This window comes from Schistocerca nitens, chromosome 2 (assembly GCF_023898315.1).
Source record: "Schistocerca nitens isolate TAMUIC-IGC-003100 chromosome 2, iqSchNite1.1, whole genome shotgun sequence".
NCBI lineage: Eukaryota > Metazoa > Arthropoda > Insecta > Orthoptera > Acrididae > Schistocerca > Schistocerca nitens.
Genome location: NC_064615.1, coordinates 595,680,726 through 595,708,344, shown reverse-complemented (window position 1 = coordinate 595,708,344; position 27,619 = coordinate 595,680,726). Strand labels below are relative to the sequence as shown.

The following is a 27,619-nucleotide window of genomic DNA, read 5'->3' as shown; positions in this document are numbered from 1 at the left end:
GCTCATGCATAGTTGTTTACATCTTTGGGCAGGTTTAGTGACATTTCTGAAGAGTCAAAGGGGCTGTGTCTGTGATACAATGTCCACAGTCAACATCTATCTTCAGGAGTTCTGGGAACAGGGATGATGCAAAACGTTTTTTGATGTGTGTACTTTGTGTCATCGTTGTTTTAAAGCTTATAATCTCACAAAGAACTATAACAAAGATGAAAATAAATCTTTAAGCTTAGTTCCTTTTAACACTGTAAACAACAGGATAAATGCTCAGTTTCTTAGGCTCAATAATTTTCTGAGTGGGTGATCTCCAAAGTGTTAAGGGTACAAAGGACGTGATGCGTGGGCATATCTCATATTTATAGCTCATGAAAGCTGTTGTTTGAGGGTCCAGTTGCCATGAGAGTTGTAAATTAGCCACTAAAATCAAGTGTTTTATGTCACTGCATGGTCAACTCTGCTCCTGAGCATGGTTTTGCAATGGCCATTCATTTGGGTAATTAGCTGGTTGGTGATCATTCCTACATAAAATGCCATACAGGAATTGAGTAGGACTGGTATATGAAATGGCTGCTTTCATAGGTGACCCTCTGTCCGATGATAAGCCTGTATAGGAGAGAGGGGATGTGGCGTAAGGATACAATAGGAAATTGAATAGATTGCATGGGGAATACCACTTTGGATGGGGTGAGAAGGACTGTGGGCAAGATATTCCTCATTTCTGGGCATTACAAAAATCAAAGAATATGCTTCAGATATTCAAGATCAGGATGCTGTAGGATCATAATGTGGCTACTTCTCTGCAGCTGGTTTTTGTGGATGCTTAGAGGACTGGAGGTGTCTGAGGATATGCTGTGGGAAAACATTTTATGGATTTGGTTTGGGGTATAGCGACTTTTTATGGGAGCCTTACTGAGGTTTACGTAGCACTAAACTTGGTACTCACAAGTGTACATCACATCAGAAGAAGAGATAGTTGTAAGCACTTCTCTACACCCCCCCCTTCACAGCTAAGTTATTGAACCAAGTCCCATCATGGAACTTGCTATTGTCCAAGACAAACTACTTCCATTTGCTGAGGTCTTTGGTAAGTTCCTCCCTTTGTGTGACTGTCTATATTAAAAGCATTCATATTGCATTTGGCATAATCTTTAAAGCACAATGTGGGACTTCCAGGTGGTCTCTTGGAAAGTGCTATCTCACTTAGTACTGTGCATCATGGAAGATATAAATAAATAAAATGTCGTGTGACTAGGGCCTCCCATCGGGCAGACCGTTCCCCAGGTGCAAGTCTTTCAATTTGACACCACTTCAGCGACTTGTGCGTCGATGGGGATGAAAATTATGATGATTAGGACAACACAACACCCAGTTCCTGAGCGGATAAAATCTCCAACCCAGCCGGGAATCGAATCCAGGCCCTTAGGATTGACATTCTGTCACGCTGACCCCTCAGCTACTGGGGGCAGACATCATTGAAGATGAGTAGGGTCCATATGATGTAAGTGTCCTAGACATTGCAGGTGATGTTCCTTGACAGTGTAAACTGAATGTCCATTGTTATTCCACCTAAAATGTGGTAAGACATACATCAGGTATACTGTGCAAACAGTTGAGGAAATGAGCCAGGAGCAGAGGAGACACAATGAACTCAACCAACTCACAAAACCAGAAGTTGCAAAATGTTGCAAAGTTACAAAGGACTCCATGAAATATGAACAATCAGAAGTAATTGAACAAATCTTGTCTTTTGGGACTGTCTCTTAAGGGGGGGGGGGGCTGTTGAAACAGGAATTGCCAAAAGCCTGAATAATAGGGGCAGTGACTTCACTTTCAGTGAAGTGTGGGACCTATCATTAGTCAACTGAAGTCCCAACACTGGCTGAGAGCGACATGCACACTTGACGATGGTGGCAAATCATTGAGGGACTGGAATTCATTCCCAACATCTGATAATCATGAGTACTCACCAACACTCCACCCAATGCTGCCTGCAGCTAGGTAATGGGGAAGGTGTACAGAACAGTAATAGAATAAAGAAAGCATTATTTTGAAAAGAAGTTTACTCTTGAGGCAGCACTTGATGATGGCAAGGCATGCTGTCAAACCATCATGCTTTGAGAATGATTGCACATTGCTGATCACCTGAGAGCATTCAAAACAGTTGATTTAGAGGAAAGCTTGAGATATTACTAATGTGGGCAATGAAGTTCAACATACATGACAATTGGTGGAAATTAACATCTCAGCTAATAAACATACTGACAGCCATAAGTGGTACGTATCATGTTCAAAAATATTCTGAGTACTACATTATGGCATGGAACCATTTATTTTAAAAAGATTATACATACTTGCGTTGTATATGAGCTAAGCTGTTTAAATATTCATCCAACTCTGTTAACCTTCTTTCCCAGATAGATGCACGATCTGTGAAGCTGCTGTAGTTTGGAGAGTTCTTGATAGACTGAAGAAGGCACTGGTTATCACCTATCTGTAGAAACAACAAAACTGATTTAAGGGATTCAAGCATACACCTGTCTTGAGCTGCAAATTACTAGATACATAATGTATGTAATACAAAGAGAACAAGTGATCTACACATGGGAGAACAAGCAACGTAACTAGTGGAGGATGATGACAGAAACCTTTTAGTGTACAGGATGTTGGAGAGGGAAGATGAGCCATTTCATAGGAGTGTTTTAATAATCACACACACACACACACACACACACACACACACACACACACACCACCTGTGATAACTTGAGCAAGTGGCAGCTGTGCTGCAACACACTCAGAAATGTAAGCTGTCAATTTACGGTGTATCTGCAAAGACAAGTGAAGATAAAATTTACCTTATTTAATATATCCTTGAAATCCTTTATTAATGTTACAATCTGTCCTTGTGAATCAGCATGTTCAATTAGTGAGAATCTTGCTTCAACTTCCCAAACATCAAGTTCTCCCAAAGCTTTTCTGATGGCAATTTCACTTGCTGCTCTGTTATTCAGCTCCTTAAACAGTGATACATATATGTAAGAAATCAACAGACAAATCAGTAAGTCATGTGACTAAAATGTCAGATTGTGTTACAGACAGTTATCTCTGTTAACCCAGACCTTAATTCACTGCAGCAGACATAGAAACTTGAAGAGGCTCATTAGGTCTTAATGGTTTAGGATTACAAGAACTTCCCACTACAGCTTTAAATAAAATGGAGAACAAAGGGAGACTCCAAAGTATACAGTATCAGTCATTCAATATCACACTTCAAGAGAGACACGCTAAATTTGAATCATGTCTTCTACCACATTGTCTACAAGACTACTTTCTATTTTTCCAAAACTAAATATAAAGCAGAAATGTGCCTAACCGGCACAATGGGGGTGCTTAATCCATATGTATTATAAAAATGCATATATATATATGCACCTTTATCTCTCCCCATATATTTTTATTTTCATTTTCATTTCAGCCTCATGTTACACTTTCCACCTTCTAATACCATGTCACCCTCACAACACCCCCACAACGACCCCATTAAGTTTTATGTACATTCCCTCAGCAAACATGCCTTCGCCCTAGCCAGATTACGCTCCCGTATTCTATTTTCTCAGGCTTGTCTGACATTTGGTATTACCCCCAAAGGCCTCACACTTAAAGTTCCCATCTTTGGCTGCACCCTTCTTTCCATCAGTCCCTATACCAGTTCCAAACTGAACAATCCATTGCCCTCACCCACCTAATCCTTCACCTACACATCAACTCAGCCAATGAACACACCCGTCAACTCCTATCCTTAATAAAAGTCCTCAATCTTTCCTCTCCCACATCCACACCGGCTGTTCAGAGCATCCTCCTACAGGCCAACCGCAAATTAGAACAGCATGCCACCCTCCACCTCAAAAAACTATTCAATCTCCTGGTTTCCCACCTCCAGAAAGGCAACTCACTCACCCTTCACAATCTTTCCAACAAACCTCAACCTCCTCTCATTGCACACAAACCCAGTCTCTCCCATCTACTCAATCTCCCACTTCCAGCTCCACTCCCTCCAAAACCTCAAAATTACAATCAACACAATCTGGAACAACAACACCCTAATTCAGTAGTTAACCTTTCCTCCAAACCTCACTCCCAATCCGAAACCTCTGTCCTATCCAAAGGCCTCACCTTCAGACCCACTCCCAGATTCAACCAAACAGCCCTCGTCAAAGATTTACTGTTCTACACTCGCACTCCCTGCTGGAAATATCACTTTGCCACGAAGAAAAATGATCCTAATCCTACTCCTAATGATCCAACTCCCCAAGACACTATCCAAATTGAACCCTGCCTGGAACAGTTCCGTCCTCCGTCACAGCGGGACCCACCTCCTCTTCCTCAAAATCTCCCTCTCCAAACCTTCCAGGAATTTCTGACTTCCAGCCTTGCCTCTCAATCCTTCTTAAAAAACCTTAATCCTACTCCCAACATCACCACTGCTGAAGCCCAGGCTATCCGTGATCTGAAGGCTGACCAATCCATCGTCATTCTTCCGGCGGACAGGGGTTCCACGACCGTGGTACTTGATCGTTGGGACTATGTGGCTGAGGGACTGCGTCAGCTTTCAGACAACACCACATACAAAGTTTTCCAAGGTAATCCCATTCCTGATGTCCAGGTGGAGCTTCAAGGAATCCTCAGAACCTTAGGCCCCCTACAAAACCTTTCACCTGACTCCATAAACCTCCTGACCCCACCGACACCCCGCACCCCTACCTTCTACCTTCTTCCTAAAATTCACAAACCCAATCATCCCGGCCGCCCCATTGTAGCTGGTTACCAAGCCCCCACAGAACGTATCTCTGCCTACGTAGATCAACACCTTCAACCCATTACATGCAGTCTCCCATCCTTCATCAAAGACACCAACCACTTTCTCGAACGCCTGGAATCCTTACCCAATCTGTTACCCCCGGAAACCATCCTTGTAACCATTGATGCCACTTCCTTATACACAAATATTCCGCACATCCAGGGCCTCGCTGTGATGGAGCACTTGACACGTGAAAAATTTCTGCATTTTACGTAACTAAATTTACTGTCCATTCACAACATATTTTGCAGACAGTATCCACATATGCTGCTGAATGTACTTATGCTGAAAAAGAGAGAAGTAAAATGACTGTGGGTGCATTGGTAGAATAGAGGGCTGTGTAGTGCTGGAGTGGGAATAGGGAAGGGGATAGACAAGTGAAGGACAATGACCGATGAAGGCTGAGACCATGAGAGTTAAAGGAACATAGGATATATAGCAGGTAGAGTTACCACCTGTGTAATTCAGACAAGCTGGGGTTGGTAGGAAGGATCCTTTGATGGAATATGTGATCCTTGTGACCAGATTGGAGTAGGTGGTGGTGGGAGAATGTATGGGACAGGTCTTCCATCTATGTCTGTTACAGGGATATGACCCACGAGACAACGGGTTGGGAGCAGGACTTGCATAGGGATGGACAATGATATTATTTAGGTTGGGTGGGCAACACAGTACCACTGTGGGAGGGGTGGGAAGGATAGTGGGTAGGAGATTCCTCATTTCAGGGCGCGACGAGAGGAAGTCGAAACATTGGCGGAGAATGTAATTCAGTCACTCCAGTCCTGGGTGGTGCTGAGTCATGAGGAGCATGCTCCTCTGTGGCCAGAAAGTGGGGCTTTGGGAGTTGGAGGGGGGGATGGGGTGATTGCAGAAATAAGGCACAGGAGATCTGTTGCTCTACAAGGTTGGGATGGTAATTACGTTCTGTGAAGGTATCAGTGAAACACTCAGTATATCTTGGAAAAGATTTCTCACCACCATAGTTGTGACGGCCATGAGTGGCTATGCTGTATGGAAGGGACTTCTTGGTAAGGAATGGGTGGCAGCTGTCAAGATGGAGGTATTCCTGATGATTGGTAGATGTGATAAGGATGGCGATGTTGATGTAGCCATCTATGAGTTGGTCAACTTTAAAGAAGGTGGCTTATTGGGTTGAGGAGTACCAGGTGAAGTGAATAGAGGAGAATGTGATGAGGTTCAGGAGGAATGTGGATAGGGTGTAAACACCCTCAATCCAGACACAAAATGCCATGAGTGAACCTGAATAAAGTGAGGGGTTTGGGATTCTGGCTGGTTAGACAGGATTTCTCTAGATGGCCCATGAATAGGCTGGCATAGGGTGGTTCCATGGAGGTGCCCACTGTCATACCCCAGTTCTGTTTGTAGGTGAAGCCTTCAAAGAAGAAGTAATTGTAGGTGAGGATATAGTTGGTCATGGTCAGGAAGGAGGTTGTAGGTTGTGGATCGATCAGATGTTGGGAAAGGTAGTGTTCAATAGTGGAAAGGCATGGGAATTTGGGATGTTACCGTAAAGGGAGGTGGCATCAATAGTGAAGAGCAGGGCACCATGTGGTAAAGGAACAGGAATCATGGCGAGTTGGTGAAGGAAATGGTTCATAACTCTTTTATAGGAGAGTAGGCTGTGGATACTAGGCTGAAGGTGTTGGTCTATGAGAACAGAGATTCTCTCAGTTGGGGCACAGTAACTGGCCAAATGGGGTGTCATGCATGGTTGGGGTTATGGATTTTAGGAAGCATGAGCAGGGAGTGGTAGGGATGATGAGAGAGATAGATTCTATGGAGAGGTTCTTGTATTGGCATAAGGATTTGAAGAGAGACTGGATATCCTGCTGGATTTCTGGAATGGGGTCACTGTGACAGTGTTTGTAACTTGATGAATGTAACAGGTTATGGAGTCCTTCTGCAGGTAATCCTTGCAGTTCAAAACAATAGTAGTAGAACCTGCATCAGCAGGTAAGATTATAATGTCGGGATCAGTATTTGATTATGGATTGTGGTTCTTTCTGTGGATGTAAGATTATCTTGCATGTTGAGGGATTTGGGGAATGCTTCTGTGGCTAGGTTCAAGGTTAAGAAACTCTGGAAGTTAACAAGGGGTGATTTTGAAGCAGTGGAGGTTTATCACAGTTGAATGGAGGAGTGACTGCAGTAAAGCAGGGTTCAACACTGGTCTTTGGTTGAGTGTGACTAGTACAATTGGTGGTGAAAAAGCATATGGACTGGGAGAAGGAGGAGGGTGTTTAACAAGTATTGCATACTTGAATTTGGGAGCGGGGTGAAAGGTATGGCCTTTGGTCAGGACTAAAACTTCTGCAGAGCTAATGCTTTTGAACCAAAAGTGCATGACTGTGTTTCGGGTCTGTTTAGATTCTGGATTCTGTATGGTGGTGGGAGGGAGATTTTTATTAGATTAGATTAGATTAACTTTCTCATTCCAATTGACCCTTACTGAGAAGGTCCTCCAGGATGTAGAACATGTCAGGAAAACAATAATACATGACAAATATTAGAAATTTACGCACACACACGCACACACAAACACAACTCACACAAATGTAATCACTTTCTCAGGCTGCCAAGGACAGACCGCACACAACTGCGCATTCTGGGTGGTGGTGGGGGAGAGGGGGTGCGGGGGGAGGGGGGGGGAGACTAGGGTGGTGAGGGAGACGGATAGCTGGATAGTTACCTAGAAGATTTTTCTACATAGGCAAATGAGATGTATTAATTCATACAGGCACCAGTTGAATGTGCCAAAGATATATTAATTCATACTACGCCACACTAATGTAATTGGGGAGAGGGCAGTGGAGAAATTAAAAATGATGTACCTTCAAATTTTTTACAACAGCTCTCTTGTTCGAATGCTCATAACATAGCTCTTCTGTTCTCATTCACTGTGGTATACAGATGTATTTTTGTTCTCAATGTGTCTAACAACCAAGAAGTGGACAGTTTGTGAAAGAAAAGTATCTTATTTCTACAAGTTTCAAGTATACCTGTTCCCTACTATATGCATAATGAACCATTGCAGCAAATCTTGGAATGCATAGGAATAATCCTCATAAGATGACCACCATATTGCAGCACTGTCATACTATGAGAGAGAAGAGGTAATTTTATCACGAATAGAAACAGAATCCAGGAACTGATAGCTTTGGGAGAGCCAGCCCTGACAAAACTCTACCATCTGGTAAGCAAGATGTATTAGAAGACGAAATACCCTCAGACTTCAAGAAGAATGTAATAACTTTGGAGTTAGCAGGTGTTGACAGGTGCGAAAATTACTGAAATATCAGTTTAATAAGTTACAGCTGCAAAATACTAACACGAATTCTTAATAGACAAATCAAAAAACTGGTAGAAGCCGACCTCAGTGAAGTTCAGTTTGGATTCCAAAGAAATGTGGCAATATTGACCTTTCGACCTGTCTTGGAAGACAGATTAGGGATAGGTAAACTAAGTTCTAGCATTTGTATACTTAAGAGAAAACTTTTGACAATGTTGACTTGAATACTACCTTTCAAATTCTGATGGTGGCAGGGGTCAAATACAGGGGGCAAAAGGCTATTTACAATTTGTACAGAAACTAGATGGCAGTTATAAGAGTCAAGGGGCATGAAAGAGAAGCAGTGGTTGGGAAGGGAGTGAGACTGGGTTGTAGCCTATCCCCAATGTTATTCAATTTGTATATTGAGCAAGCAGTAAAGGAAACAAAAGAAAATATGGAGTACGAATTAAAATCCATGGAGAGGGAATAAAAACTTTCAGGTTTACCAATGACATTGTAATTCTGTCAGAGACAGCAAAGGACCTGGAAGAGCAGTTGAACGGAAGAACAGTGTCTTGAAAGGAGGATATAAGATTAACATTAACAAAAGCAAAATGAGGATAATGGAACATAGTCAAATTAAATTAATAGAATGTAGTCAAATTAAATTAGGTGATGCTGAGGGAATTAGATTAGGTAATGAAACACTGAAAGTAGTAGATGAGTTTTGCTTTTTGGGAAGTAAAATAACTGATGATGGTCAAAATAGGGAGGATATAAAATGTAGACTAGCAATGGCAAGGAAAGCATTTCTGAAGAAGAGAAATTTGTTAACATTGAGTGTAGATTTAAGTGTCAGGAAGTCTTTTCTGAAAGTATTTGTGTGGAGTATAGCCATGTATGGAAGTGAAACATGGACGATAAATAGTTTAAACAAGAAGAGAACAGAAGCTTTTGAAATGTGGTGCTACAGAAGAATGCTGAAGATTAGATGGGTAGATCACTTAACGAATGTGGAAGTACTGAAAAGAATTGGGGGGAAGAGGAATTTGAGGCACAACTTGACTAGAAGAACGAATAGGTTGGTAGGACATGTTCTGATGCATCAAGGGATTGCCAATTTAATATTTCAGGGCAGTATGGAGGTTAAAAATCATAGAGGGAGACCAAGAGATGAACACACTAAGCAGATTCAGAAGGATGTAGGTTGCAGTAGTTACTTGGAGATGAAGAAACTTGCACAGGATAGAGTAGCATGGAGAGCTGTATCAAACCAGTTTCTGGACTGAAGACCACAACAACAACAACAACAACAGGAAGAGAACTTTCAAGATTAATCATTTCAAGTTCATGTTGCAGAGGATTAAAAGCAGTACCTTTCATCATGTCCTGCACGGTGTTTGTGTAAATGAAAAAACTTTAGAAAGTGACAAATGCTGGTGATTATGTTAATATCATCATACCTTTCTCTCTAAAAAATTGCATTTTCATACAATGGGAACCACATCTTGTATGGTGCGATAGACAGAAGGGATCAAGTTACTGTTTAAACATTACATAATTGTATATATTATATTATTTGTCATAGCCATTTTATGTTTCATGGCTGGAATATTATTGCCATCATAATGGAGGAGAGGCAGAAACATGGTGTGCATAAACCAGTGAGGATTAACTGGAGAATTAATATTGAGAAGACTGAAAAGAGTGACTTGAAGGTAGGAAAATTCACGACATACTGCATGCATGACTGTACTTAGTAGCGCCTCTTCCAAACATAGCCATAGACCTTTTCCAATGTATATCCCGATTTGAGACATTCTTTTCAAAAAGGTAGATGTTTATGTTAACCCATTATTTTGATGTTGATAATTGTGTGCATCCAATTACCTCACACTAAAAATGAGTTATAGTATATGCTAGTGACACACTACCGATTAGACTGTGAAGTGGAGTCATCACAATTACGAAAAGGATGTTTTAATCTACAATTTTCAGTTGTTTATTCATTTTATTAAATGCAACAAAAATGAGTACATAAAATAGGTCCATTGTTGGTAGTCCATTAGCAAACAGGCAGACAAAAGACTTTGCCCACATGGACATAACAACAAGTGACAATTACATTGAAAATGTTGGACACCGTGATGAAGACCATCTATACCTCTTAAATCCTATGGACACTGATGACAGTTACATTGTAATACGTGATGCTACCATGATTACTGTGGTATACACCACTTCTAACAAACACCGAACAACGCGCTCCAGTACGCGGCCGCCAAATACATCGCTGGCCGCACTTCTCTGGGCGGCTCGCTGCTACCATCGCTGGCCGCCTTCGCACGCGCGCGTTTGTCAGCACACAGCAATTGGCTACGCCAGGAAACACTGCGATTGGTTTCCCCTGGAAAACAGCGACCCCAGCCGACGACTCCATTAACTAGCAAGCCTTATATAAATCCGGCCGCCGCCGCAAACGACAGTTCTCATCGGGAAGTGCAGTACGCCGTGTTCCAGCTGCTTGTGGATGACTCACCGCACCACTCAAGGTTACCTGGCTGCTCGGCGGAAAATCTTGCGACTTCACTTGGAGAGACTGAACTTCACTGGACTTGGGAATAATTACGGGACGTGCACCCCACCATGCACATTCGGACATTGGTATAACCAAACTTTAATTCTGCATTACTTCTGAGTGTGAGCCTGGGTAGACGCTTGGCTAACATAATTGTTAAAAAGTGATTTGTGATTTAATAAACCAGATTGAAGAGGTTATTGTGTTATTCCTGGTTATAACAATTACGGTAGATGAAATGGCCTCTCAGTTTCTTCCGTGGTGAGAATAAAAGGCATGATAGCACATATTCGATAAATTATACTTTTCCTGTGCGACAGACACTTGATGGGATTATAACTAAATGGAACATGGAGGGTATATCCGGTACCCTGAACAGGACACAATGAATGCGAGAGATATTGAGATACTTCAATGTGAAATTCATTACACCATCACAACAATTCAATGGTTTAAAAAATGGTTTCACAAAGGAACAAAAGCAAAATTTTGACAAATTTGCTGAAAAACATACACAAAATTTTGTTGTTGTTGTTGTGGTCTTCAGTCCTGAGACTGATTTGATGCAGCTCTCCATGCTACTCTATCCTGTGCAAGCTTCTTCATCTCCCAGTACCTACTGCAACCTACATCCTTCTGAATCTGCTTAGTGTATTGATCTCTTGGTCTCCACCTACGATTTTTACCCTCCACGCTGCCCTCCAATACTAAATTGGTGATCCCTTGATGCCTCAAAACATGTCCTACCACCCAATCCCTTCTTCTAGTCAAGTTGTGCCACAAACGTCTCTTCTCCCCAATCCTATTCAATACCTCCTCATTAGTTACGTGATCTACCCACCTTATCTTCAGCATTCTTCTGTAGCACCACATTTCGAAAGCTTCTATTCTCTTCTTGTCCAAACTATTTACCGTCCATGTTTCACCTCCATACATGGCTACACTCCATACAAATACTTTCAGAAATGACTTCCTGACACTTAAATCTATACTCGATGTTAACAAATTTCTCTTCTTCAGAAATGCTTTCCTTGCCATTTCCAGTCTACGTTTTATATCCTCTCTACTTCAACCATCATCAGTTATTTTGCTCCCCAAATAGCAAAACTCCTTTACTACTTTAAGTGTCTCATTTCCTAATCTAATACCCTCAACATCACCCGACTTAATTCGACTACATTCCATTATCCTCGTTTTGCTTTTGTTGATGTTCATCTTATATCCTCCCTTCAAGACACCACAAAATTTTAAGACTCTTAAAAATGAAGAAAAACAGGCATTTGACGATCTCAAAGTTAATTTGAGACAGCAGTTTGATGACCTTAGTCAGAATTTATATACTGACCTGTCCAATGAATTAACTGGTAAACCCATAAACATCAGACAGGAATTAAAAGCAAAGCTGTTCATGACTTATCCCAGGATATAAATAACTCAAATCAAAGAGTGTCGTTGGTAGACATTGATGCAACAAGCACAATAGCAAATATGTAAGAATCTGGACACACTGAAAGGTGTTGTAAAAAAGTTGCAGTCAGTATGTAAAGGTTTACCATAAGATGTACTGGAATTGTCACTGCAACTAGATAATTCAAATTTAAACACTCGGTTAGGTCAAAAGAAGCAAGAAAGAATTGATAAAAATGTGAAATAATTAAAGGATTAGGGTTGAAGCGATACCCACTAGACAAGTTAGTACCCTTGTGCAAAAGGTAGTTCAGGAACATAAAACTTACATAGGAGTAGTCAAGGTGATGAAGGAAAAATAGAATTAACTATTGGCTAGGACATATTGGGGCAGTAAAGTAGCAGAGGAAAAGTTATGGAGTAGCCTAATCAGTGTTGCAAAAGTAATAAAAGAAAATCCAACACCAAGCAGTCAAGTGCCACTAGACCAGACAGATAATCCTATTACCTATCCACAGTTTGTTATATACCCCATCAGACAAAGTAGATACGAAATACAAGATGCAGCAGGTACCGGCGACTATCGACTATTCTGCCTTTCATGCAGATGCACGCAGAATATAATCACATGTACCGAAATAATGCCACACCATCAACAGACAGTGCTGCATGTCTTCCCACTTTATTAGCAGATGGAGGTTTATTACGGCATAGATGGCTCCCTATCTTTTCATTGGAAGGCAAAAGAATGAACCCAGTGGTGCTCATAAATGCCTCCCATAGTGTGTTGCCTAGAAACTGGAAAAAGACACAAAATATCAATTTTGTTGTAGGATACATACAAGGCTACATCTTGCTATGAGCCATGGACATGGTAGATATGTGCCACACTTATGAACAATTCAAGAGAGCATTTTTGGATAAATTTTGGTTTGTTGTGGTACAGGAGAGGTTGCATCTCACAAAAATGGTAATAGGTAACACTTTAACAATGGGAAAGGCCACCCTGGAGTTGTGAGCTGCGAGAAGTGGCAAAGAGACAGCATCCATCATGTTGGTCAGTCATATGGTATCCACAGCTGTATATGTGTCATCCAAGCAAACAATTGTTTCTTGGACACAGTGCTATTGAGTGCAGTGTTCAAGATTACAGGCTATGTAATTTCAACTTTAAGATGTAAAGATGTGGAAATTGTTGTCTCAGAGTATTTCATTAAATTGTCAAGGTGCCCTCTGATACTTCAGTTAACGGTTCCAACTCATGCTTGAGTGATGTATGTTTCATAATAACAGCAGAATTGCTAAGACTAATAAGACAAGATTTTCACTTTCAGGTTCATTATGCAAGTAGTTGGACAATGCCAATCCTAATTCAACATATCTGACATTAAGATTTGAATGTTCTATACAGATAAAGGCTTCACAGCAATCAACTGCAATGATTTTGCTTCTTTGCCATTACTGCATGATGAGGTTTCATTTAATATGATATATTCACAATATTGATTTCTATGACTAAGGTGTTGTGGTTAGATGTTACTTCTATTTTAGGTTCTCATAATACAGAAGACTTATTTCATACTTGTTACATTTGATAATGGTGACTGAGCTTCATGGAAACTAGTGATGTAAACTTTCTGTAATTTACTGCGACCATGACTTGACTACTGTACTGAAGTCAAATAAGTATGAAAAAACACACATTTAGTCATGCTTCTTAAGACATTCATGTCTAATTACACAACCATTTATACTAAAGAGGAAGATCAGAGAGGTGATACAAATGGCCATGTGACCCACCAACACGAATGGAGAGGACAGGTATAGGCTTCCAGAGTCCTGGCTGCCAGCAGTGACAATGTTACAGGAGGACAGCACGCATAAAGCAACTCACAATGGCGGGCAGGAGACCATGGTTGTTGTATGTACACATACGTGCAGGCATACTGCAGCCCACCTTGCAGCAAGTGAACAGCACTATGTCTCAGCTACCATCCATTTCTAAATTGCCTGTTTCCACTAATGGCAAGAAATAATGTAAACAACAATACAGTATGTCTTTATCTGCCAATGACAAGGAATAATATAAAGACCAATAAAGAATGCCTAAAACCCCTCCTCCTATCCTCAAGTACCCTATCAAATTACGTATACAGCTTCATCTGCTGCTATATAACATCTAGGGCCTCTCTCATTCCGCAGTCAGTTCAGCACAAAGCCCTGAGGAAGGCCACTTGCAATAGTGGCTAAAAAGTTGGAGAATTTTATATACTGGCAATGCGGTCAACAGCCCAGAAGAATTTTATTGACAGTGACAATGGCCGTGGAAGCCCATGCTTACCCACAAGATTACACAGTTCATTGGAACCTGAATGATCTGTGCAGTCTCTAAACGCACTGTAGAAATATGCCCGAGACACAAAACACATGATGTAGTGCAGAGAGGGAGACACTGCACATGCACAGTGGGGCTAGCTTACAAGTCAAAATAGCCACTGTGCATTCACACAGCACAGCATAGTCTGACGCATTGCATAGCTGGTAGAATGAAGCAGCTAAGCAAATGAATGCCAACCAAACTGTATTTTAGAAACTTTACAATATACATTAACTGGTATAGAAATGACGAGTCTGCACTACAAAGCTAAAACTAAAGTGAGAGGAGAATTAATCTCTGGAGCATTTAGAGTGCGCAGAATAAAAAAACTGTATATGCAAAAATATCTACACACTATATTACCATGTACGGTATACAGGGTGATTTTTTCCACCATGTAAAAACCCTAGGGATTGATCAATGAGAGGATACAGAACAAACAAGATCTACTGAACTTATGTCCAAAAATCCGTGGTTTCCATGCTAGAGACCATTTATTCAATAATGCCTTGTTACAGAGACTGTGGTTTAATACTTGCTGTATGATGTACCCACTGTTACAGTATGTGTTGAAAATGGTTTCCATGTCCCTCAACACATGCATGTACATACCGTAGCATGTTCTGTCTCACACATTCACATCAGCCAGGCTGCTCCTAAACAGTGTCAAAGGCAGCATGACTACACTGCTCCAGTGTCTCCACATCTGGAGTGGGCTTTGCATACATGATACTTTTGAGATGGCCCCATAACCAGGAATCACACGGGTTGAGATCCAGTGAGTGAGCAGGCCATGCAAGTGGAACCCCTCATCTGATCCATTGATGAGGGAAGACACAGTTGAGATGCTCCTGACATTGATGGCAAAGTGGGCTGGAGCACCATCATAGTGCAGCCCATAACCATCAGTGGCACTTCTTCCAGCAGGGGAGACAAAGTCACCCACAAGAAACACTGATAGTTCCAGCCTGTTAGGCGACATGGAAGGAAGACTGATCCCAAAATACAGTCACCAATTATCCCAGCCCACACTTTCCGGCTGCACCGATGCTGATGATTTGCTGTCACCATGCCATGGAGGTTAGGCATACTATTCCACAGATGAACGTTATGAAAGTTGAAGATACCACTTCATGTAAAGGGGGCCTCATCTGTGAATAGGATGTATGACGCAAAACCTGGAATCATGGTTGCCTAGTAACGAAACCAGTGACAAAACTGCTCTCAATGTGGAAAGTCTGTCACTGGTAAGCCCTGCACACACTGTAAGTGGGATAGTAACAATTGTCATGGAAAATGTTCCACACAGTCATCTGGCTTACCCTGTACCGCCGGGCCAAGTGCCTGGTACTGAGATGGCAGTCGCCTTCCACAGTGTTAATCACATTTTCCTCCAAGTATGGTGTCCACATATTTTGGTACTCCTTCATGATATCCCGCTTACTGAAACGAACCTGTCTGACTGAATAAATGGTATTTAGCATGGAAACAATGCTTTTCTGGACATAATTTCATTACACCTTTCTTGTTCCATATCCTCTCATCGATCAGTCCCTAGAATTTGTACATGGTGGAAAACATCACACTGTATATACATTTACACGCAACTATACACAAGCTACAGTAAACACTAGAGGAGGATATCTATGAACAACAAAGGAAGGAATAGATGTAAAGTTTTGAATAAGCTGCAAAAGATACTGACATTATGTCCCGCCTATGACAACATTTTTATTTTCAGGCGCAAAAGGTAAATCAAAATAACAGCTGCATTATGAATGTTTGTACTGTTGTAACACAGATGACTGATGAATACAGCTGCATACTGATTGAAAAGTAGTATGTCTATATTGAAAAAGTGATATGTTAGTAGCCATTAAGCAACTATGTGCCTAGATTCATGTTAGAATTAAGTTTCCTTCCAGTGAACATTACATGGACACAAGCTGGGATGAACGAGGAACACAACAGTTAGATGTCAGGTACCAAAGCAAAAGGGCTGCACTGTAATATAACTAATTATAAGTATAAAATTTTGTGTGTGAATGTGATAGTGTAAAAATGTGCATATGAAAAGGCTACAGTACGTCAGATGTTTTAAAAGTTAAACTGAGGTCTTGCACTACCAAACCACAAGGGGTCAGACGAGGTACTATAAGTTGCTGACAAGAGCACCAAGCATTTGTGTTCATGGAACATCAACCTCATCACAGAATATCTCACCAAAAACAAGTTGGCACTGAATAAGGATAAGACAATTCTGATGGAGTTTCTGCTAAATTATAAATCAAGACAAGTAGATACTGAGCCAGAGTTATCAGTTGAAACAAATGACAGACATGGACATTATAGTAAACAAACATCTTACATAGAAGGAGTACATCAGTTACATGTGTAAAAAATATCTCCTGTAACACCCACCAGCCAAAATGTCTTTCTAGTATACCATTTGTCTTATGACAAATCTACTTTGGAATCATACATGGCAATCTACAACATGGTACTGAAATCTGGTGTGTGGCACAAATGACATACATGGATAGGGCTTTCAGAGTCCAGAAAAGAGCTATTAGGATAATAGATACTTCATCTTGTATAACATAATAACAGTGTATTTATTGTATGTTCTCAGGACTATACTGTTTGTAACAGAAAAAAGAGCATACTATAATCAATAGTGAAATCCAAGAGAGGATTACCACATAAAATTTAGTAATAAAAAAGCAACAGGTCATAGACCATTTTCTGCTGGCAGACATTTTTATAATAGAATGCTAAATAACATAAAACTGTTAAGTGGAAACATACTTCAGACAAAATTAGAGCAATTGTTAATTCATAAATGTTTGTACTCTCAAGGATTTTTAATGTTGTTGCATATAATTTACCTTTACTTCTAAACTCTTATTAATGTTCAAATGTTTAAAAACAGACTATGTCCACGATCATAAAAATTATTATACACAAATAAACCATTTATTTATTATAAACCACTTATAAAAGTACATGAAATAATCCAAGCTCCTGGAACTGCAAGTACTTTCTTAGGGAAAAAAGAGGGACAGGTTGATCAACACTGAAATGGAGGGGCAGGTCACTTAAGCTCCATGATGAGAAGCACCTGCCTCATCTGATCAATATTAACAACTAAATTACTAGGAATGCATATAGAGATTGGTCACAAGTAAAAACAATACTAGTGATTAAATTCAAATGCTAACATCAAAATACTTACTTTCAATTCAGCAATTTTCCTTGAAATGTTGTCTCTCACATCGAGAATATCTCCGAAAGTTAAATTTTCTACTAATTTATCTGTGATTCCCAAAAGAATGAATAATTCTTTCCAATGCTTCTCACTGAACATTTCACCCCTCACATACTTGATGGCAGGTATAACAATCTGAAACAAAAATTGAATTTATATTATACAATATGCTTCATATATGATATATTAATCAAGAATGACATCATGACTATAAAAAGTAGAAGGGAAAAATTAATGTCATATAAGAAACCAAATGCAGTTATTGAAGCGACACAGGCAACATTCAAAACTGACTCAAATAATAATACACTAAAAAACAATATGTATTCAATTTTCAGTGAATGTTGAATCAACAGAAACATCAGCTATGACTCAAACATTCAAAGCAGAACAATAAGAACTAGAGGTCACTCAATGCGAACAAGATTACATGGGCTGAATTTAATTAATTTTAAGTGATACACTCATCAGATTCACAATAGAACAAGCAGATTGAAAACTTGAGTTTGAGCAATAAAACTGACCATTACAATTAATTGGTTATTAAATTAATATTTATTGTTGTTCTAATCACTGAAGTTATTAGCTACACTTTTTTATTTATTTGTGTTTACATGAGAGAGAGAGAGACAGAAATAATTACACCCAATGGCAGAGACCTGTGCTACACGAACTTTCTATCACAATGAATTCCATGGCACTTGCGAAGAACCATGGAGCTGAAAGTATCTTTTCCAAGAGTGGATACCAGATGCAATTGAAAAATATACTAATGAAAATATGTTGGCAAGTAATCACTTTACATCACTGGTATTTGTAACACTCAAATTATACGTCACTGTGTGCACAACAATTACATGAGAATAGTCACTGTATATTTTACTTCTTATTTGTGTACAGGCTAAAGACAAAGGAGATATTCAGTAGAAGAACTAAAATATGTGAAAAGGAGATACTGACCAAGAAAAAGTATTGAATGGCAATGTTTAGGTAATACCAGGAAAAGATCAGATGACATGAGCTGAATGAAGAATATACTGAAGATCATCATGGTTAATGCAAGATAGAAACTAGATGAATCAGTTGGGAGAGCTGTGGAAGTGGAAAACTAACAGCTGACAGCAGAAACATTAACAGCAAAGTTATTTTAATACAGTCTATAAGACCAAACATATTATCTTTGAGAGATATAGCAAGAGGTAATTACTTAAAACTACTTATTGCAGTTAAAGTTTTGAAATTATTCGTTTCAGTTGCAGCTACTAGACACCATCTCTATACCTATGGAAGTAAAACAAAAAGAATCAAACATATACAGAAATACCTAACTTAGCCTACTGCATGACTAGATATATTCATTAGTGTTGGGTAGGTTATAATAGAGGGAAACATTCCACGTAGGAAAAATATATCTAAGAACAAAGATGATGTGACTTACCAAATGAAAGTGCTGGCAGGTTGACAGACACACAAACAAACACAAACATACACACAAAATTCAAGCTTTCGCAACAAACTGTTGCCTCATCAGGAAAGAGGGAAGGAGAGGGAAAGACGAAAGGATGTGGGTTTTAAGGGAGAGGGTAAGGAGTCATTCCAATCCCGGGAGCGGAAAGACTTACCTTAGGGGGAAAAAAGGACAGGTATACACTCGTACACACACCCATATCCAACCACACATACACAGACACAAGCAGACATTTGTATATATATAATGATGAGGTCCTATACTCCAAGGAGCATAGGGGACAATGCGGGAGACCCACACTGCTGTACTAGACAAGGTCCTAGCGGAGGTGGTTTGCCATTGCCTTCCTCCAACTGTAATGGGGATGAATATATATTATTGTGTAAAGAAAACTTATGTTAAATAGACACATTCCACATCACATCATTACAAAATGTCGTATTCATGATCCATGGAACAAGGATTAATGTTTGTATCTATGTTATATGATGTATGTCTATGATGTTCTGCAATGATGTACCATACTTGCTTCACTGCCACATTCAAATTGCTACTATTCTCCATGGCCCTATAACTGCTGTCACCTCTAACATACAAGTGCACTATGAATAAAATGTTCTCGGTTTTCCAGTCACGTAAATTCGAATAAAATCCTCGAGCTTTTGATGGCCACCTCCGCCATCATCATCAGAAGTTAACTGACTGCCGGGGCTGCTACAGTTTCTCACTTATATAGGCATGATGACATCAGCAGCAGCCAATCAGATCGATCGAATGTGGCGCACGCATAAGTCAACCCGGGCAGCTAGCGGAACTATTGCCCGCGGCAGCACCGATGACGTCAGGTGGCACCAGGGGCCAGGCGCCACTTTTGAAACTGTCGCTCCTGTGTCGCGCATCTGCCTTTGCTTTCTTTCGATGTCCAACACCCGTCCCCATGCCATGCTGAGTGTGTATCACTGGTCCCTGTTGAAATTTTTGTTGTTCAAACGAATCTCGGCCAAGATTGCTATCACAACACTAATTATCAACATCCTAAACAGACAGAAGAGCTGGCTCACTGCTATAACGAAAGATTCTACATTCACACTCTCCAAACCACTGTAAAGTGCATGGCAGAGAGTATGCCCCACATGTATGCTTTACGGAGCAGTAGTGTGATTGAATTTCTGACAAGAGAAGGGTATGTAAATTATGCTGCATGTCTACAAAATTAAGTAATTTTTCTATTGCTCTCCTGTTTTACTCACTTAATTTATTTAGAGAGAGATGGAGAGAGAGAGAGAGAGAGAGAGAGAGAGAGAGAGAGAGAGAGACTGGTGTCACAGCGATATTTACTGATCTGGGCACTACTCTTTGCAGCCAGAAACTGAGGGTTGTGAGGTGACATTCCTGCTTCAAATAAAATCAGTCAGATATTGTTTTATGAATAGTCAGTGGTTATTGTAATGGTAGTAATAAATGTAGATGGATCAATGTTGTTGTTGTTGTTGTTGTGGTCTTCAGTCCTGAGACTGGTTTGATGCAGCTCTCCATGCTACCCTATCCTGTGCAAGCTTCATCTCCCAGTACCTACTGCAACCTACATCCTTCTGAATCTGCTTAGTGTATTGATCTCTTGGTCTCCCTCTACGATTTTTACCCTCCATGCTGCCCTCCAATGCTAAATTTGTGATCCCTTGATGCCTCAAAACATGTCCTACCACCCAATCCCTTCTTCTAGTCAAGTTGTGCCACAAACGTCTCTTCTCCCCAATCCTATTCAATACCTCCTCATTAGTTACGTGATCTACCCACCTTATCTTCAGCATTCTTCTGTAGCACCACATTTCAAAAGCTTCTATTCTCTTCTTGTCCAAACTGGTTATCGTCCATGTTTCACTTCCATACATGGCTACACTCCATACAAATACTTTCAGAAACGACTTCCTGACACTTAAATCTATACTTGATGTTAACAAATTTCTCTTCTTCAGAAACGATTTCCTTGCCATTGCCAGTCTACATTTTATATCCTCTCTACTTCGACCATCATCAGTTATTTTACTCCCTAAATAGCAAAACTCCTTTACTACTTTAATTGTCTCATTTCCTAATCTAATCCCCTCAGCATCACCCGACTTAATTCCACTACATTCCATTATCCTCGTTTTGCTTTTGTTGATGTTCATCTTATATACTCCTTTCAAGACACTGTCCAGTCCGTTCAACTGCTCTTCCAAGTCCTTTGCTGTCTCTGACAGAATTACAATGTCATCAGCGAACCTCAAAGTTTTTACTTCTTCTCCATGAATTTTAATACCTACTCCGAATTTTTCTTTTGTTTCCTTTACTGCTTGCTCAATATACAGATTGAATAACATCGGGGAGAGGCTAAAACCCTGTCTCACTCCTTTCCCAACCACTGCTTCCATTTCATGCCCCTCGACTCTTATAACTGCCATCTGGTTTCTGTACAAATTGTAAATAGCCTTTCGCTCCCTGTATTTTACCCCTGCCACCTTCAGAATTTGAAAGAGAGTATTCCAGTTAATGTTGTCAAAAGCTTTCTCTAAGTCTACAAATGCTAGAAATGTAGGTTTGCCTTTTCTTAATCTTTCTTCTAAGATAAGTCGTAAGGTTAGTATTGCCTCACGTGTTCCAACATTTCTACGGAATCCAAACTGATCTCCCCCGAGGTCCGCTTCTACCAGTTTTTCCATTCGTCTGTAAAGAATTCGCGTTAGCATTTTGCAGCTATGACTTATTAAACTGATATTTCGGTAATTTTCACATCTGTCAACACCTGCTTTCTTTGGGATTGGAATTATTATATTCTTCTTGAAGTCTGTGGGTATTTCGCCTGTCTCATACATCTTGCTCACCAGATGGTAGAGTTTTGTCATGACTGGCTCTCCCAAGGCCATCAGTAGTTCTAATGGAATGTTGTCTACTCCCGGGGCCTTGTTTCGACTCAGGTCTTTCAGTGCTCTGTCAAACTCTTCACGCAGTATCTTATCTCCCATTTCATCTTCATTTACATCCTCTTCCATTTCCATAATATTGTCCTCAAGTACATCGCCCTTGTATAAACCCTCTATATACGCCTTCCACCTTTCTGCCTTCCCTTCTTTGCTTAGAACTGGGTTGCCATCTGAGCTCTTGATATTCATACAAGTGGTTCTCTTCTCTCCAAAGGTCTCTTTCATTTTCCTGTAGGCAGTATCTATCTTACCCCTAGTGAGACAAGCCTCTACATCCTTACATTTGTCCTCTAGCCATGCCTGCTTAGCCATTTTGCACTTCCTGTCGATCTCATTTTTGAGACGTTTGTATTCCTTTTTGCCTGCTTCATTTACTGCATTTTTATATTTTCTCCTTTCATCAATTAAATTCAATATTTCTTCTGTTACCCAAGGATTTCTATTAGCCCTCGTCTTTTTACCTACTTGATCCTCTGCTGCCTTCACTACTTCATCCCTCAGAGCTACCCATTCTTCTTCTACTGTATTTCTTTCCCCCATTCCTGTCAATTGTTCCCTTATGCTCTCCCTGAAACTCTCTACAACCTCTGGTTCTTTCAGTTTATCCAGGTCCCATCTCCTTAAATTCCCACCTTTTTGCAGTTTCTTCAGTTTCAATCTGCAGTTCATAACCAATAGATTGTGGTCAGAATCCACATCTGCCCCTGGAAATGTCTTACAATTTAAAACCTGGTTCCTAAATCTCTGTCTTACCATTATATAATCTATCTGATACCTTTTAGTATCTCCAGGATTCTTCCGGGTATACAACCTTCTTTTATGATTCTTGAACCAAGTGTTAGCTATGATTAAGTTATGCTCTGTGCAAAATTCTACAAGGCGGCTTCCTCTTTCATTTCTTCCCCCCAATCCATATTCACCTACTATGTTTCCTTCTCTCCCTTTCCCTACTGACGAATTCCAGTCACCCATGACTATTAAATTTTCGTCTCCCTTCACTACCTGAATAATTTCTTTTATCTCGTCATACATTTGATCAATTTCTTCATCATCTGCAGAGCTAGTTGGCATATAAACTTGTACTACTGTAGTAGGCATGGGCTTTGTGTCTATCTTGGCCACAATAATGCGTTCACTATGCTGTTTGTAGTAGCTAACCCGCACTCCTATTTGTTTATTCATTATCAAACCTACTCCTGCATTACCCCTATTTGATTTTGTATTTATAACCCTGTAATCACCTGACCAAAAGTCTTGTTCCTCCTGCCACCGAACTTCACTAATTCCCACTATATCTAACTTTAACCTATCCATTTCCATTTTTAAATTTTCTAACCTACCTGCCCGATTAAGGGATCTGACATTCCACGCTCCGATCCGTAGAACGCCAGTTTTCTTTCTCCTGATAACGATGTCCTCTTGAGTAGTCCCTGCCCGGAGATCCAAATGGGGGACTATTTTACCTCCGGAATATTTTACCCAAGAGGACGCCATCATTATTTAATCATACATTAAAGCTGCATGTCCTCGGGAAAAATTACGGCTGTAGTTTCCCCTTGCTTTCAGCCGTTCACAGTACCAGCACAGCAAGGCCGTTTTGGTTAATGTTACAAAGCCAGATCAGTCAATCATCCAGACTGTTGCCCCTGCAACTACTGAAAAGGCTGCTGCCCCTCTTCAGGAACCACATGTTTGTCTGGCCTCTCAACAGATACCCCTCCGTTGTGGTTGCACCTACGGTACGGCCATCTGTATCGCTGAGGCACGCAATGTATAAGGCTGTGAATTTGAATTATTACTAAAAGAAGACATGTAATATGGTCAATGGGTAATTGTAACCAGACAATAAACAATAATTTCATAATGTATGCTTTGTGAGAAGATTATAACAGCATTTTTGTCAGAAGAGCAGTACAGAATTTCTGTGTGAAAAGAAGACAAGATGTGTGTACCAAAACATAATAACTAAGGAGCAGGGGAATTTTTAAATTGAGGAGACATGTTAAATTGGGGAACAGAGGTAAGAAATTTGGAAACTGAAGTCTGTATTAGTAACTGAGGAGTTATTCTATAGGTCTCAGAAATGTGCACACAAAATAATAATATTTTTAAAATATCAAAAAATATCAAGTACACAAAACCCTGCTGCCTCCTCTGTGCTAGTACTTTTCTTTCCTTTTTTCTATGAAATGCATAAGATGTGTAACTCGAGGGAAAGAAAAACACAGATTTCAGTAGCCTTAACCATTGTGAGTAATGTGGAATACAACATATATTTACATTAAATGAGTTACAGTTATAAACAGTGATGACCAATAACTTTTAAAATATTTATTATCTGTATTACTAGTTCTGAGACATTTCTCGTTACCCTTAGGTGAAGATATAGAACACTAGCTCTTTTTCAATTAAAGCAAAATTCTGGGTATACAATGTGATTTCTAGTGCCCGCATGAACTTTAAAAAAAAATAATGTAAATCATCTGCACATTACAACTGTATACGAGTAAGAAATAACTTCAATCTATTGATGGAAATAAATAAATATTTCAAAAAATTACTGCTGCTTTTCTTAGCTATAAATTGTACTCTGGACTTACATATTTCTAGTACAGTCAGATCACTGAATTGAATTCAAAACGTACAGTCCTGAGTAATAAATGTGGACCTCACTGCTCTTCTTTCATGTGAATACAGTAACTGAAGGAGTGATTAAAAAATGCCTTTATCTGACCTGTATTAAAATAACAAAGGCATGATGATAACTTTATAAAACATACTTTTTCTCCTCACACTTTAAAACAGAAACTGCCAGACAACTACATATACATATCATTCAGCGACAAAAATTAGGCAAAAAAATTACATATTCTATAGTGTCATCAGCCAATTTCCCAGACATATGACAGTTATTCAAGACAAGTTCCAGTATAAAGTATCACAATGTTACGGACAAACATTGAGGCAAATATACCTTGTATGTATCAATTTCTTGAAGTAATTTCACAGTTAGCCCTGAAGTTTCCACTCCTGACTTAAGTCGTTGCTCCCAATTTTGTAGAAAATCCTCAAAGACATAACTTCTGCTGCGGAATATTATCCACTCAGATTTTGACATCTCCTGAAGTCCTTGAATGACAATGAGCAGTAGTAGATGTGACAGTAATCACAAGGAACATATCAATTCTAATGATAGGCATATCTTTCTATTTAGTCAAAACAGAATGCTGTTTTTCCAATTATGTAACAATCATTCATTAATTACACCATAATCATAATGGACAATTTACCATTTCTTTATTGCCTATGCAAAACTCACCACTGTTGAATTCTTCAAACAGAGACCAAAGGGTCTCATGCCTGCCAATATCAGCTTCTACCTCTTCACATATATTTAACTTTGGTTCCTGAATAGCAAAATGTAAGCAGTCTGCTCTGTAAAAAAGGGAGAGAGAAACAGTTTTATCCACTTATACAATACTGTTTCACAAATCTGATCAGGAGGTACACCTCTCACTGATATGTAAATAATTAATGCTCATTTTACCATGTAACTCCACCATAGCAGGTCGCACAGAAAATTTACCAACATGTGCATCTGGATTATACTCTATACGGCTATGAAAAATGGACACTGTTGAAACCAGATAGCAAGTCCTTGGAAGCAATGGATATGTGGCTTTGGAGAAGGCTAATAACAAACAGCTGAACAAAATGAAAAACCAATTAAGATGTAAAAAGGGATCAATAAGTGGAGAACACTTATAAAAACTATTTAAAAAAGGATAACTTTTGGACATTTACTGAGACAATAGTTTCCGACAGACATCCTGGAAGAAAACGATTTAGAAAGAAAACCATGGGAAGGTGAAGAAAGAAAATAGTCAAATATCTATTGGAAATAACAAAGTGCCAAAATTTAGAAGAAATGAAAAGGACAACACAAAATAGGGGAGCAATGCTGCAGTGATGAGCCATAGCCTGTAGAAGAAGACGATAATCATTATCATGCAGATGACTCCGGGACGCAGTACCCCTCACAACTGGAGCAACTTAATTACATTCTCCACCAGGGTTTTGACTATCTATCGCCATGCCATGAAACAAGAAATGTCCTACCCACTGTCCATTCCATCCCTCCCACACCACACACCAAGCCCACAGAATATCCTCGTCCATCAATACACAATCGCTGCTCCCAGCCCCTTGCCTCACCCCTGTAATAGACCTAGATGCAAGACCTGTCCCATACATCCTCCCACCACCACCTACTCCACTCTAGTCACAAACATAACCTATCTCATTAAAGGCAGGGCTTCCTGTGAAACCAATCATGTGCACTACAAGCTAAGCTGCAACTACTGTGCTGCATTCTACTTAGTCGTGACAACCAATAAGCTGTCTGTCCACATGAATGGCCACTGACAAACTGTGGCCAAGAAACAACTGGACCACCCAGTTGCAGAGCATGTCTCCCTACACTATGTTCTACAAGTCAATGACTGCTTCACAACCTCCTCTGCCATCTAGATCCTTCCCATCAATACCAGCTTTTCTGACCTGCACAGGTGGGATCATCGTCAGTTATCTGCTATATTAGCAGGTCCTTTGCCTCTCCATTTTCTGCGCTCCACTGCTTCTTTCGTAAGGCTGCTGTATGTTGTACCGTCCATCATGTCATCCAGTATCTGGAATCTCTTCCTTCCTCGCTTCCTTTTCCCTTCTACAAGACCTTCTAAAACTGTTCTTATCAATCCGTCATTCTTCCTTAATATATGCCCAATCCAATTTCTTTTTCTTCTCTTTATTACATCTACTAACTGTCTTTTCTCTCCCACTCTTCTCAGTACCTCTTCATTTTTTACTCTGTCCATCCAACTTATTCTTTCCATCCTCCACCATGACCAGATCTCAAAAGCCTCCAGCCTTTCTATGTCTTTCTTCCTCATAGTCCATGTTTCAGTGCCATATAGAAGAACACTCCATACAAGACATTTTATGAGTCTTTTCCTGAGTTCTCTGTCCAGACCGCTGCAAAAAATTCTCCTTTTCTTATAAAATGCCTCTTTTGCCATTGCTATCCTTGTTTTAATTTCTGTGGTGCACTTCCAGTCGGTGTCTATCCTGCTTCCAAGATACTTAAAATTTTGCACCTCTTCTAGTATTTCTCCATTCAGCATAATTTTTATTTCCTTATTTCCTCCTAGTGCCAATACTTTTGTTTTATTTGTGTTAATTTTCATTCCATATTTTTTTCTGTTAGTTTCAATAGTGTCCACCAAATCCTATAATTCTTTTTCCCCTGTGGCTAGAAGGACCATGTCATCAGCAAACCTCAAACAACCTACTCTTCTTCCTCCAATTTCTACACCTTTCTCATCTAATGAGCATTGGTCAATCATATTTTCTAA

General features: G+C 39.9%; 1 protein-coding gene across 1 annotated transcript in view; it reads right to left on the bottom strand.

The window, feature by feature from the left end:
• The window catches only part of LOC126236667 (cytoplasmic dynein 2 heavy chain 1), an 873,274-nt gene that overhangs the window by 569,869 nt on the left and 275,786 nt on the right, over nucleotides 1-27,619 (bottom strand). Inside the window, exons 20-24 of the mRNA XM_049946146.1 lie at nucleotides 25,528-25,643; nucleotides 25,183-25,337; nucleotides 17,745-17,912; nucleotides 2,853-3,011; nucleotides 2,349-2,488 (exon numbers count right to left, since the gene is read on the bottom strand). Coding sequence (XP_049802103.1) covers nucleotides 2,349-2,488; nucleotides 2,853-3,011; nucleotides 17,745-17,912; nucleotides 25,183-25,337; nucleotides 25,528-25,643 — 738 coding nt within the window. The remainder of the gene's footprint in view (nucleotides 1-2,348; nucleotides 2,489-2,852; nucleotides 3,012-17,744; nucleotides 17,913-25,182; nucleotides 25,338-25,527; nucleotides 25,644-27,619) is intronic.